The sequence below is a fragment of the Lissotriton helveticus genome, chromosome 11, assembly GCF_964261635.1.
Source record: "Lissotriton helveticus chromosome 11, aLisHel1.1, whole genome shotgun sequence".
In the NCBI taxonomy this organism is placed as follows: domain Eukaryota; kingdom Metazoa; phylum Chordata; class Amphibia; order Caudata; family Salamandridae; genus Lissotriton; species Lissotriton helveticus.
The window spans coordinates 234,794,524-234,809,602 of record NC_136072.1 but is presented as its reverse complement, the minus strand read 5'-3'; the positions used below and the strand labels follow the sequence as shown (position 1 = coordinate 234,809,602).

The window sequence follows — 15,079 nt, the reverse complement described above, 5'->3', positions numbered from 1 at the left end:
CACCTCTGTTTTTGCAGCAAATACACGGAGGTCATGTTGTCTGTATTGATTAGGACTGCTATGCCTATGATGTGAGGAGCGAATGCTTCTATCGCTAGATAAACAGCTAGCAGCTCTAGGTACCATATGTGGGAGAGATTGACTGTGTGTCCACTGCCCATGTACAGTCAGCTTCTGTAAGTGCGCTCCCCATCCAGTCATTGATGGGTCTGTCACTACGGTTGTTTGCAGAATTGGGTCTATGAAAGGCCATCCCTATAAGAGATTCTTGGAGTTCCACCGTTGCAGAGAGTGGACAGCTTGATGGCTGATCAACACGAAATCCTCGCACTGACCCTCTGCGTGAGACCATTGTTGCGTTAAACATTGTTATAGAGAGGCACATATTGAATCTGCGATGAGGTACTATAGCTATGCATGAGGCCATGGTTCCTAAGAGCCGCATAACTATTCTCACTGAACTCTGTTTGTGAGTCTGTAACTGCAGAATAAGCGTTTTGAAAGTTTGTATCCTTGCTGCATTAGGGTAAGCCACTCCAGTTTGATAATTTAGGATGGCTCCTAAGTAAGACTGTATTTGGAAAGGGTGCAGGTGTGATTTTACTGCAATGACTGTAAAGCCTAACTGGTGAAGTAGATTTAGTTGTTGGAGTGTGTTGCAAACCTTTGTGATATGTATTGCTTTTGATAAGTCAATCATCCAGATAAGGAAAAAATTGTATGTTTTGTCTGCGCAAGTGGGCTGCTACTACTGCCAAACATTTGGTAAACGCCATAGGGGATGTGATGACCCAAAAGGAAGCACTTTGAACAAAAAGTGTTGTCCGTTGAAAGCAAATCTGAGGTACTGCCTATGTGCAGGGTGAACAGGAATGTGAAAATGTAGATCCTTTGGATCTAAAGCAGTCATGAAGTCTCCCTATTGCAGCAGTGGAATGATGTCCTGAAGAGGGACCATAAGAATGTACCGGTTTGGAGATCTGAGGTCTAGAATGGGTCTTAGAGCTCTGTCCTTTTTTGATATAAGGAAGTAAATGAAATATACCCCGGTGCCTTGTTGTTGTAATCACACTAGTTCTGTTGCTCTTTTGATTAGTACTTTGGTCTGTGGGTGCGAGGTGGAATGTTTGGAGGTGTTTAAGTGAGCTCCAGACAAAAACAAAGTTGGCTAATATCCATCAACCGTTGATCGGATATGATATTCATCCATGCGAAAAGAAACTGTGGAAAGAAATTACTGTAAACTTTCCCGACAGATGTTGTGTACTCGGGAGGGGGGTTGTTGGGGGGTGTTGTGTACTCGTGGGGGGGGGGTGTTGGGGGGTGGGAATGGCGAGTCAAGGCTTGGTGGTGGTGGAAGAGGAGGACTTTGGTAAAAACTCCTCTGCCTCTGACTCTATGACTGTTTTATCAGTATCCTCTAGGAGAGGATGCTTGATTTTGTCTTTTAGTAAAAGAGGTGGCTATGTCAGTGGAGGATGTTTTAAATCCTCCACGATAGGTGGAGCAGTGAAAGGAGCCCCATTGTGATTGTGTTTAAGGTTCCCATAGCTGTTTCGTTATCTTTTTTTTAATCTTTTCTAGGAGAGTATTCACCTGTGGCCCAAAAAGATGTTCTCCGTCGAAGGAAAGGGCTAATAAGTAATGCTGAACTTCTGACTTGAAGTCATATACCCTTTAGCCAGGCATGTCATCTTAGTATAAGGCTAGAATTTATGCCATTGGCAGCTTTGTCAGCTACATCCAGGGCATATCTTATATTTGTATTAGAGATACGTTTCCCCTCTGATTGAATTTGGTAAGCTCCTTTTTAATGTCCTTCTGGAAGGTGCTGTATTGTCTCATATTCATTTTGTCCAAGTGTGCCCTATCACAGCATGACAAGAGACCAATGAAGCTGGCAATTCCCCAATGGTTGGCTGATTGTGCGGCCACCCTTTTGCCAGCAGTATCTATATGTTTATTTTCTTTGTCTGGTGGGGGAGTTTCACCAGTTGTTTAAGAGTTTGCCCGCTTACAAGCAGTGGCCACCACTAGAGAGTCTGGTCTGAGCTTACTTTTAATGTACGTAGGGTCTGCTGGAGAGGAACATCCATTGCCTCTTCAGGAGACAGTTATCTTTTTGCTGGCTGTATGTGTTAATGAGGGGGTCTGGTAAGGATTCTCTCCCATCAGGGTAGATTATTAAATGTTTTTGCAGAGAATCCAGCTGCCGAAGTAACTTCTCAAGTACTATTTGTATAGTCTCTGGGAATTTGGTGCAATAGTTCCTTTTTTCAGCGTCAACTCTGTTTTATTCCCGGTTAATTTAGTTGCCGAGGGTTTTGGTTCTGAAGCCTGCTTTTTCGGTGCTGAATTGGTTTGTTTCTTCGGATGCAAAAAGTTTGGTGCCGAAAACGTGCTAGCGTCTGCCTTTGGATGTTTTGGTGCGCAAAGTCAGGTTGATTCCAAGGCGGAGAGTTTCAGATCTAAGACTTGCACTTTAGGCTGTTTCTTCAGAGCCGAGGCTAGACGTTCCAGAAGCAACTGGATGGTGCGGACCATGGCCTGTAGGCAGTGGTGGCCCAACAGCAAACATTTGGGGTGTTGGTGCTGATTGCCTGGGTGGAGGCGAACGGGGCAAAGTACTCAATTTTTCTGGCCGTGACGTGGCGTTATCATGTTCTGCATCAGACTATGAGCCGTGGTCTGGAGAGAAGTTACCCTTATCTGCAGCAGACAGATGCACCTGTATTTCGATTTTTGTTCCTCTCAAACGAAAATGTCAACAGTCTCTTCAAAGCAGCATCAAGACATTTGGAGTCTTTTTGCTTTTTGATCCGATCTCGTAAAGTCTTTTTTGATAGGAACAACCTGCAAACCTCGCAGGTCTCTTCTCGATGGTCTGGAGACAAACAAAAATTACAAACCTCGTGTAAATCTGTACATGGGAATTTTGTGGAACATGAAGGACAAAATCAGAAGGGTGTCTGTTCCGCCGCCCCTTTGCTGTTTTTCAAAAGGAACGTCCAAGAATTTCTGTCCCAGAGAGCAAAGGTCCCAAAGGCAGTGACCGAATGGAGTCCCCAGACAAACTCAGCGGCTATATAATATTTTGTAAAATAGTGATTGAGTCGCAATTGAACCAATATCAATTGTATTAGAAAGTATCCTAACAATGGTGTCGAACCCGAGCAGTGGAGCACACGACCGAACCTGATGGTGAGAAAAACCCCACAATCTAACAATGGAGTCAAGGACCAAGCATATTGCAAGCAAGAGGAGGAATCGTCACTGCACCTCGTGACTCGAAAGACTTCTTCGATTAAAAACAGCTTGCACAGTTCCGAGTACAACACTAGATGGCAGACTTCTGCTAAGCAGGTGTATCTACAGCCAAACATGCCATCTATATATCACTCACCTCCGAAATACTTACATTTTCAATGCAGAGGTATGCGTGGTAAAGGCATATGAGTTGGAATGGTTGCGCTCTAAAGGCAATGCATGGTAATGACGGAGTTGTAAATGCGGTTCCCTTCACCAGATAATGTCTGAATTAGAAATAAATCAATTCCCCACCAAACCTCCCACCCCGACTCCTAAGACCATCCACCACACCAAAGACTAGTTGGCTCTATCAGTTTAAGAACATTTCAATTCCATGAAAGTTTAGCTTTTTAAAAGTTTAGAAGAGATGTAGAGAAGACATAGACTCAGTTTTGCCAGAGTCTGGGTAATGATGTAAAAAGTTGCTTATATCTGCACTGTACCTTCATTGTGGTATCAATATATGGATCTTCATCGCGTGCTGCTACTGCACTGCATCGTACGGTGAAACACTGCAAGTTGTTGCTACAAGAGACAAAAACTGTGAAATATAGTCTGGTACCACACAATCAACCAGTAACAAAACTGACTGCAAGATATTAACTTGAACAATAATGTCAAAGGCAATAGATGCAGATTTAGAGTAGTAAACATCTACTCATCCATGTATGCTTTCCTTTACAATACTGTTTGCGTAGCTTGATGATAGCTTAAGCAGAAACATTATAAATAGCAAACTGGTTTGTGATGCATAAGAAGTTTATATCCTGTGCATCAGGAACTGTAGTGCTAGAAACACTCCCATGTATTGAGACCACATGATGACCTTTGACTACCATTATTTTAATTGACTTTTGGTGTTTTACTTTATCCTAGCTTGAATGTACGAAATCATGTTTTCTGCATGTGCCTTTTTCCTTGAAGATTTCTTTCTTGTCCGTTTGCGATTTTAGAATGGGAGCTCTTTCTCAGGGTAGAACAGCCTTGCCAGGAACAGAATGTGTGGGATGTGTATTTGAAAGCATTAGAGAGAAAGAGAGGTGTGGAATGTACTTCTTGGTCTCGGAGTGCAGTTTAAAATGCAGTGGTGCACAAATGTGCATTGTGTTGTACATAGGGAAGTATTATCAAGTTCTTACTATTGGCTTTGACATGCCCTCATGCCATCTTGAATTCTGTCTCAGTCTAGCTTGAGCTTTTGTGCACACAGACAGGACACCAGATTACTCAAGTTGTTTAGGCTATTCACGTTCAAGGTTGTTTTTGGAGATTGTTTTCTGTACTGGTGGAGACTTTCGTAAGCTTCGTTTAGATAAGAGGTTGGCACATGAAGGAGCGCAGGACACTTGAGAACTCTTTTGCCTTTGGAATGCTTGTGACGAGAGTGGCCAACTCCAGTAAAGTCCACATTTGTAAAGCGCACAATCACCCGTAAGGGTCTCTAGGCGCTGGGGGCCGTCGGGAAGATTAAGCGAGCTATTGCCCAGAGTCACATGGTGCTGGGCTAACCTGCCGCCGGAGCCGGGGATCGAACCGTGGTCCCCAGAATCCAGCGTCAGTCGCCCTGGCCGCGGCGCCACACCTCTTCCCTCCAGTAAGTTTCTTTGCGTAGAGGAAGGCCTCTTGGAAACTTCTAGTGCTTTGAGATTATAAAACTGGGGTTTGTTGACTTGGAAACTGGGATTTGTACCTGAATGACGGACGTGTCTACTTCAGTGTTGCAGAACACGGTTTGATTAGGCTCATCACCCCGGCTGTGAATCCCACAGTCTGGAGTGGGCTAAGATGCAGTGTTTGCAGCCGGTTAGGTGTTTTATTTTTGATTATTGACATTGTGATGTGTGAGTGTGTCTGGGTGCACATTTAAGTCTCCAGTGGCTATAATCATCATTGTGATGTGTGAGTGTGTCTGGGTGCACATTTAAGTCTCCAGTGGCTATAATCATCATTGTGATGTGTGAGTGTGTCTGTGTGCACATTGAAGTCTTCAGTGGTTATAATCATCTGATGTATTTAGCGTATAACTCTTTCTGATTTCTTGCAGCGGACATCCATATTATCTGCTTGTATATTGTTTTATGTATTTTATTCCATGCATTTAACAGTTGCATTTGCCTACTTATACGTGTGATATTAATATATATATATATATATATATATATATATATATATATATATATATACACACAGGAACAGGAGCACAGACCACGAAGTAGGTGCAGATTTTAAATGTATTAAATCACCAAACTCACCATGAGCATGACGCGTTTCGACCCCAGAGCGTCTTGATCACATGACACGAAACACAGTACATGGTTGGTTTAAATACCCTAAGTGCAACAATTCCTGTTTTTTTCTCATTTGTTTTCTCTTGTTTCCAAAATTTAAAGTGACAAGTGCCTGAGCAATCAGTGTGCAAAACACTGCTTGGTTACATATAGTCCCAATCTATAGCTCTTGTTTGGTGCCTACAAGTTTTTAAACCTGTGGCATTAATGGATTATACAACATTCAGGTGTAAATACCCTTTCCATGAACAGTTGGCCAGTCATACCATCTAGCCACAGTAAATATACAACAGGATATATATATATAAATAAGTCAAATATAAGTAAATAAATATAAATATCAATATCGTTATAACCTGGCTAAAAGCATTCATAAAAACTGTAAATAGTTCCATCAATATACGCTTTTCTGAAAGTGGTAATGCACATTTTAAGTACTGCCTATATAACTGTTGTACCTTAAAGCCATCCTCGTTTTAAAGTTATATTTTATAATACAGTACTTGCCTGAGTTGTCATGCTCTAAAAAGTGCTATTGTGGCTGGCTCAATAAAGTGCAAATGCCTTGTTCATCTTTCGACCAATGTAAACAATATACTTGTAATAAAACAACTGCTCAGTCCTCTTGTGTGCAAACAACATCTAGTTAATATGTACCCAATAAAAGAACCCTTAAACAACAGTGCATACGTGTGTGTATAAAATATATATATTTATATATATATATATGAGTTTCAAAGTCCGCTCAGGAAACGCTGACGGCGGCCCCTCGGGAAGTGGCACCAATGCCGGCCGAGCACGCCGGTAGTGTAAATAATTTCAAAAGTTCCAAAGTAACGGTGCTCTCAGTCCGCAAAATAACACAACACCGCTGAAGTCTCCAAGGGTGTTTATTTAAACTAACAACATGTTTCGGCTGCGGACAGCCTTGATCACGTTAGTTTGCAAGTGAACAGTTTCCGGTAAATAACGCCAGGATTCATGGCCATAGAAACAGGACTGGTAACACACAGCGTTAATGTGAAATTTCATATAAGTAACAAACATTTTAGCGTTGGTGACATAATATACTCTGTCAGATATTGTCCAACACACATTTAGAGCGATGTAAAATAAATCTTTCACATCGTGCATACTTTGTTGCAAAAATAGAAATATGTATGTGCCAGTCTTCGTACACTCTTCTGTTAGCTGCACAGAGGAAAATTAATTTAAACCCCTTTGGAACATGCACCTCGATGTGATCAAAAAGCAGTGGAGGCGTCTACCGCCATGTTTGTAGTTTGAGCGGCAACACGGAACTACACGTTGCTATCACAACCATGCGTAGTAAAGATACATCAAGGGATTAAATCACAACCCAGCACCAGTACACCTTGCCTGGAAAGGAAGTATAACTCACTACAACAATCTAATTGCGTTCAGTTATAAATACATATGGCCCAACATGCAGAATGATTTACTGTAAGTAGTTAGATGCAGTTGGTGCATCTAAGCCCCAGCTCGCCACAGAGAATGTAACTACATTATTGGGCAGGTGTGAGCATGTTGTTAGTTTAAATAAACACCCTTGGAGACTTCAGCGGTGATGTGTTATTTTGCGGACTGAGAGCACCGTTACTTTGGAACTTTTGAAATTATATATATATATATATATATATATATATATATATATATTCACTGAAAAAACCATAAGTTTCACACCAGTTATAGTTAGGAATTAGCATTTAAAAAACCTATTAAATTCACTGAAAAAACCATAGGTTTCACACCAGTTATAGTTAGCTGGAAATTTTACTCGCATAAAACCATTGAAATTCCCACGTTATAGTTAGTTGGACTCACTATAACTTGCGCGTGCAATGCACTGCTGATGACGTCACATATTACATCACTCATGACATGGTCAGTGACATCACTCATGACATCACTGATGACACCATCCTTGTGATACAGTGACAGACCTCCTTTCACTGTAATGTAACCCTTAAAACACATATTCAAAAATAGAAACTAAAATTTTCAAAAAAATGGAGATACCCATACCAGTTACAACAACCAATTCAATAATTCCACCATCTATATACACATCCACTCATTCACCAACAGTTCTATATAATCACTCATACGTATACTCACTCATCAAATATAATGATACACATATACATCCTGTTACACACCGACAGTCATCCAAAAGATACTCTCACACATACTCACACATGCAAATAAACTATTGAACATCCATTTATTTGCATATACAGCTATACACACACTACCACCTTACTTCTAAGGAACCTTACGCATACTTACTCTCTTAAATAATCACTTATAGAAACACATACTTATTTAAACAGGAACTCTTACAATCCCTAACTCTCACATATACTCACTTATATACATCAATATTCACATATACTACATTAAAACATATGTAGTTACTGATAAAGACACTAGTGAGACAGTCATTTAGTTACCGGGGCGCGCTTACAGATATATATATTTTTTTGAACCTAAATTACTCAAAATCCTCTGGAGCACATATCTTGAGACATAGCAAAGGCACATCGGGCTACCAGTCCCTACAATTTTGCCAAGTTTGGTGAAAATCCATTCAGCCGTTCGAGCTAAAAGTGAGTCCAACCGCCCTATAGAAATTAACATGGGGAAAACCCCATTTATCTCAGCCCCCGCTTGACAAATCCCCCCCAAACTTTCAGGAAAGGAGCGGAGGAAAATTACAGGCAGATCCCTCAATCTGCGCCAAAGTTATTCCCAATAGAATGTTGCGGATTTCCTATGGAAAACAATCCTAACTATAACTACCTACTGGCGACCGCCAGTAGGTAATATATATATATATATATATATATTCACATCAGTGATGTCATTTGAGATGTCATCAGTGATGTCACTGACCATGTCATGAATGATGTAATATGTGACATCATCAGCAGTGGATTGCGGGTGAGCGATATATAGTTAGTGCAACTAACTATATATGGAATTTCAATGGTTTTGTGTGAGTAAAATAAGGTTTTTTAAATGCTAATTACTAACTATATATGGTCTATAACCTATGTTTTTTTCAGTGAATTTTCAAGGTTTTGTAAATGCTAATTCCTAACTATATATGGTCTATAACCTATGGTTTTTTCAGTGAATTTCAATGGTTTTTAAATAGCAAATATCAAAAGCTTTTTTGTGGAAAATGACTAAAATTAGGTATACATAAGCGGCGTTCATTTATGTTCACCACAGCCACTGTTGAAAGTAAAGTGAAAGTCGCGAAACAGTGGCCACGACATCTAGTCCCTTTTAGGCCCCATCATGCACGTAAGTGACAGCCATTTTGTGTGTCATGGCCTCTCTGCCCACTGCCAATAGCCTATGATCGTTCGGAATTGGTTCTCTTTGGGTGATTCTCTATTCACAAATAAGCACAGAGTCGCAATACTCTGTTTAGTCTTTGCGGATAGTGAAGGATAGGTAGTGCAGACTTTTGTCCCCTTTGTAACCCGTCATGCCTATCTCTGCCCCGTTTGTTGGTAGTTGGTTCAACCCGGACCGTTTATTAGAGGTAGATCATCCGACTCCACCGGAGGACACCCCTAATAAAAAGGACATATATATAAAATGCGGACTAGCCGCTGTATCGTGCTAGCAAACTATAACATAAAAATCGTTAAAAAAAACAAAAGGAATCGAGCAAAATCAGTCGGCCACTGATGGGATCACTTTTTGACCTCGCTAAAATAGAAACATTAGGAACAACCCCTCATGAGAAATATGAAACTAGTGAGAGGAACCGAGCTCGACGCCATGATGTCTGCAAGACAGCTCGGCTCCGCCGCCCACCCCGCCCAAAATAACGACAAACCCTATGCAAATATTATAAATATATACAACACACCAGCAAAGTAACGGGGTAAAATGTTTTATTAAATAACTATTTACATGGCAGCCTGCTGCAACATCGATCCAAATGCATGACGCTGTTCCTGTCCCTCCTTGTGCAGCAGGTCCGCGGCTACGCCCATCCGGAAGACGAGGCCCCCGGCACGTATAGGGCGGGGTCTTGCTGGCAGCCATCGGCCGAAGAGGTCGTTGGGTGGATGGCCCGGAAGCACCACGGCCACGATGTTGTTGTACTGGCCTTCCCATTCGTCCACCCTGAGGTGGCATCCAGCGAGGCACGGGTGGGGGGGTGAATGCCTTGCTGATGCCGCCACCCCCCCCACCTTCTTGTTGCCTGATCCGGCCAGCTCAATCGATCGAGCATGAGACTCTTAAACCCAGGGTCGTAGGCCCGGCCATCTTAGTGATGTGTAATGCATGCCACCGTTCCCGGGTTTTCTCCCCGACTACTCTGCGGCCTACGAGATGGGGAGGCCAGGGCGTTGACTAGGCGGGGCCTCCGGCCGCAACCACAGCGCCAACGATCGCTGCTGATGGAGGGGAGCCTTGCCGGTGAGAGCCACTGATCTGAAGAACCGCTGCCTGCGGTGCCTCCCTGAGCCGCTTGACGGAGGCCCCCGAGGGGCGGTGTGGTGGCGCGGACTCGGAGGGGGCGCTTGGCTCCTGCCCCCTCCCCAAGTCTTGTTGCCCTGGTGTGGCCTGAGATCGCCCCCGACATAGGCGGCCGGCTCCCGGGGTCCGGCGGGACTTTTAGCCTTTTGGTGACTCCAACGATCGCTGCTGACGGAGGGGAGCCTTGCCGGTGAGAGCCACTGATCTGAAGAACCGCTGCCTGCGGTGCCTCCCTGAGCCGCTTGACGGAGGCCCCCGAGGGGCGGTGTGGTGGCGCGGACTCGGAGGGGGCCCTTGGCTCCTGCCCCCTCCCCAAGTCTTGTTGCCCTGGTGTGGCCTGAGATCGCCCCCGACATAGGCGGCCGGCTCCCGGGGTCCGGCGGGACTTTTAGCCTTTTGGTGACTCTTCCATTCTGGACCCTGTCCCACAATCCGTTTGACCTGGGGACACGTCCTGCGGTGCCCTCGCAATGCGGCCTGGTCCCTGAATGTGTGCGGGGGGACGGTGTTGATTGGATCAAGATGGCGGCTGGTGCCCTTCTTCATGGCTCACGTCCGGACCGGGCGACTGTTCCAGGCCCCCGAGGGGCGGTGTGGTGGCGCGGACTCGGAGGGGGCGCTTGGCTCCTGCCCCCTCCCCAAGTCTTGTTGCCCTGGTGTGGCCTGAGACCGCCCCCGACATAGGCGGCCGGCTCCCGGGGTCCGGCGGGACTTTTAGCCTTTTTGGTGACTCTTCCATTCTGGACCTTGTCCCACAATCCGTTTGACCTGAAGACACGTCCTGCGGTGCCCTCGCAATGCGGCCTGGTCCCTGAATGTGTGCGGGGGGACGGTATTGATTGGATCAAGATGGCGGCTTCACACAAAGCTGACTCAAGTGTTGCTGCTGATGCTATGCAGACAAAAACTGGTTTTCAGTTTGTACATTCTTCAGGATTTTTCCATCCAAGGCTGGTTGAGAGTTTGTAGAACGATGGCTTCAGATTTTCAACATACTACTCTTCAACATTCTTCATAAATGTAAGAATGTGAGACTCACTAGGAGAACGGCCGTTTATCTTTCTTTTCAAAATGCTGCCAACAATATTTTCTGTATGGAAGACACCATCTTGTAGCATAAAGGGCTGCGTCAAGGGTGGTATTGCCCAGAATGTCTTGTTTTCAAGTGCTCGTAATGACGAAGCCAGGACTGTGGCAGAGCGTCCAAAATCTACAAAAAACAACTCTGCCAACTCTTCAATAACTTCCATCACCCAGCACCGCATTTCCAAAGAAACAGCATAGCAAGCTTTCGTGGTCTTTAGAGTTTTCGGAAGCAGTTTCCCAAGACCATCACTGCAGCCATTGCAATCCAACAGAGGAACTTTTTCCAAGATCGGCATATTAACAGGGCTGCTGGTGTAATCGGGGCTCTTGCAGCCATTCAACTTAATTGAAGCTTTCACAATGACAGACCGCCCACTGAACTTCGTGCCATGACATTTACTTATAACATTCTGCTGGGTCTTCGCCGAACTGAAGTCTACAAATGCAAAGCATTTCATTCCGCTTTGACATTTCTTGACATGTAGTGGGTTGAAGTCTTTAAAGAGGTCCACAATTTGCTCCTCAGTCACATCACTTGAAAGATTCCCCAAGCCAGGCAGGTCCCACACCACTTGAAAGGACCTGCCTGGTCTCGACCAAAATGGCGCCAGTATGGGAGCGACTTGCAACTCCTTATGACGTTCTAGTTACTTAGCCTTGACGTTATGGGGGATGTATGCGGTCTTTGTGCACATGGCGGGCGGGGAAGGGTACTGACTGGGCATACGGACAACCCTATTGATGTCGGTTTTTCATTATTGATTATTGTATTATTAAAGCTTCGAAGTAATGTTACCCATGATACTCGCCCTTGGTGTGCGTATGGACGATTTTATTGTAACTGATCCTGTTATACTTTAGAATAAAAAATCAACCTTCACTGATCCTGCAACCGTTTGTCACGTTTATTTTTTTCAATTAAATGGCTCGCTTGTTACATACTCCTATACCCCTGGCTTTTGACCCTTTCCTACGCGCGGTCTGTACTACCGCCCTCGGGCGATCTATGTAATGAACAGACTACCATTGCCGAGACACAAGGGAATGCATCTCAGAGAGATAAGTCAAGTACGTGGTAGATAAAAACATTTTCGTGTTTATGCACGCTGATGTGCTTTGAACGCTGCCCCCCCCCCCTCTTTTCTTTTTCTGCAGGTTACATTGGAATTTCAGCTAAAGTATGGAGAAGACCTAAACCGCACCGTGTTCCACGCGAGGAAAAATAGGCTAGCTCTGTGAGACGGTACATTATATGTACGAGCTATCTCTGGGAGCGTGAAAGATTGTATGGTATGAATGTGCGCATGGGCCCTGATTTGTACGGTATGAATGCGTATGTGTGGCGCACGACTGGGTCAATAAAAGAATGCTTTTTGTATGACTGAGGCGTTGATCGAACGGTTAATGGAATGAGAAAAATAAGCCCGAACATGGTATCCACATGTGAAGGACGAAAAAGAATATAGCACTTTCCTTACTTAGGAACGACTCTCTCTGGAGCTAGTGAATGGGAGAGTAGCCTACACCAGCAACTTGAAGGGTTATTTCAGTACGACGAACCCGACCCCAACCGATATTCCAAATGTACACCCAAAATAATGCGCACCAGTAAGTCAATTTATGTGCTGACTAAATAAGAGAAGTTAGCTCGGCTCCGCCGCCCACCCCGCCCAAAATAACGACAAACCCTATGCAAATATTATAAATATATACAACACACCAGCAAAGTAACAGGGTAAAACGTTTTATTAAATAACTATTTACATGGCAGCCTGCTGCAACATCGATCCAAATGCATGACGCTGTTCCTGTCGAGGTAGCATAGGTGGCGGCCTAGGGGTGGAGGACCGTTGTGCAAATAGCCCGGGGGCGACACCACGCGCCAAGGCCCGTCCCCGCGGTCAGCTGCAGCAGGGCGACCCTTAGCGTTTCACTCCCCGGTCAGCTGCACCATGACTGCCATTGGCGTTCCACTCGGTTGGATGGCCGGGGACCCGCTCCGGTGGCCGGGGTGAAGAGCGGCTGTTGCTGCGGAACGCTCAAAATGGCGTCCGACTCCCCGGATTTGGGCCTGGTCCACTAGAACGACTCTGGACTACCCTGGAACTCGAATGCTTGCCTGCTCGGGCATGAGCCCCACTCTTGAAGATGTCCTCTCAGTTTTAAAGGTTCTACGAGAGTCGTTGGCCCTCGACTCCCACGGGCTTCCGATGGGGGCAACCGCCACTGTTGCTCGACTATCCCCCTTGGATATACCGCTGCCACGGGTGTCCGCCGCCTTATCCACATCTGGTGCCGTGAGGGAGGCTGATTCAGTGCATCGGCGGAGGGATATGCCTGCTGTCCCGCTCTCCGAAATTGGCCACAACATTGTCACAGGATGGTAGTGCTTTCATGCTGACGCCAGTTTTTGTCCGAATTACTAAGAGACACTGTAGACTGCCAACTTGATCAGCTCCGGTGGGACCTCAGCGTGACCCGGTAGGGAAGATTTTGCCTCCCTCGCCTTTGAGTCATGGTTCATGCTGCCTGTTCTTTCTGTTGGCGCTAACAAACTTTTTGAACTGCCGAAAGGGATTCTGGTCCTGCTGCTACTTATTGGAGACATTGAACTATACTCTGAACCTGCCTGGCCTCGACCAAAATGCCGCCAGTATGGGAGCGACTTGCAACTCCTTATGACGCTCTAGTTACTTAGCCTTGACGTTATGGGGGATGTATGCGGTCTTTGTGCACATGGCGGGCGGGGAAGGGTACTGACTGGGCATACGGACAACCCTATTGATGTCGATTTTTCATTATTGATTATTGTATTAATAAAGCTTCGAAGTAATGTTACCCATGATACTCGCCCATGGTGTGCGTATGGACGATTTTATTGTAACTGATCCTGTTATACTTTCAATTATAAAATCAACCTTCACTGATCCTGCAACCGTTTGTCACGTTTAGTTTTTTCAATTAAATGGCTCGCTTGTTACATACTCCTATACCCCTGGCTTTTGACCCTTTCCTACGCGCGGTCTGTACTACCGCCCTCGGGCGATCTATGTAATGAACAGACTACCATTGCCGAAACACAAGGGAATGCATCTCAGAGAGATAAGTCAAGTACGTGGTAGATAAAAACATTTTCGTGTTTATACACGGTGATGTGCTTTGAACGTTGCCCCCCCCCCTCATCATTTAGATTACCACCGCCCATTGCACAAAAGCGTACCGGGCGCTCCCCTTTGTTTTGGCCTCCTCTTGTCTCTCGATCCTACCGAGAGACAAGATGGCGGCCGCTCCGGACTGTTTAGAATGTTGACAGACACCGGAGAGCCAATCAGCTTCGCGTCGCGAAGTTCCGTTACGCGTCAAGTACGCGAACCGGAGCGCTACCCGGAGCGCTGTTACAGATATATATATTTTTTTGAACGTTAATTTATCAAAATCCACTGGAGCACATATATTAAGACCTAGCAAAGGCACATCGGGCTAACAGTCCCTACAATTTTGCCAAGTTTCATGCAAATCCATTCAGCCGTTCGGGCTAAAAGTGAGGCCAACCGCCCTATGGAAATTAACATGGGAAAAACGCGTTTTGGGACCCCCCTTTTTTCTCGGCCCCCCCTTGACGAACCCCCCCAAATTTTCAGGGGCTGCTCAGAAACAAAATGTTCCATTTTCCTGAAAATTTCAGCCAATTCCGTCCACAAACGCAAAAGTTATTAGACATAGAATTTTCAAAAATCCCATAGAGAAAAAATCCTAACTATATATACCTACTGGCGACCGCCAGTAGGTAATATATATATATATATATGTTTTTTGATCGCCGTGCGCGACCGAGTGCGCGCACCTCGTAACTTATTTGCGAAAAAAAG

The 15,079-nt window shown here is 44.9% G+C and overlaps 1 protein-coding gene across 1 annotated transcript in view; it reads right to left on the bottom strand.

Annotated features, from left to right (window-relative positions):
• The window catches only part of HPS3 (HPS3 biogenesis of lysosomal organelles complex 2 subunit 1), a 356,110-nt gene that overhangs the window by 206,728 nt on the left and 134,303 nt on the right, over window positions 1-15,079 (bottom strand). The window contains exon 6 of the mRNA XM_078668013.1: window positions 3,753-3,834. Coding sequence (XP_078524139.1) covers window positions 3,753-3,834 — 82 coding nt within the window. The remainder of the gene's footprint in view (window positions 1-3,752; window positions 3,835-15,079) is intronic.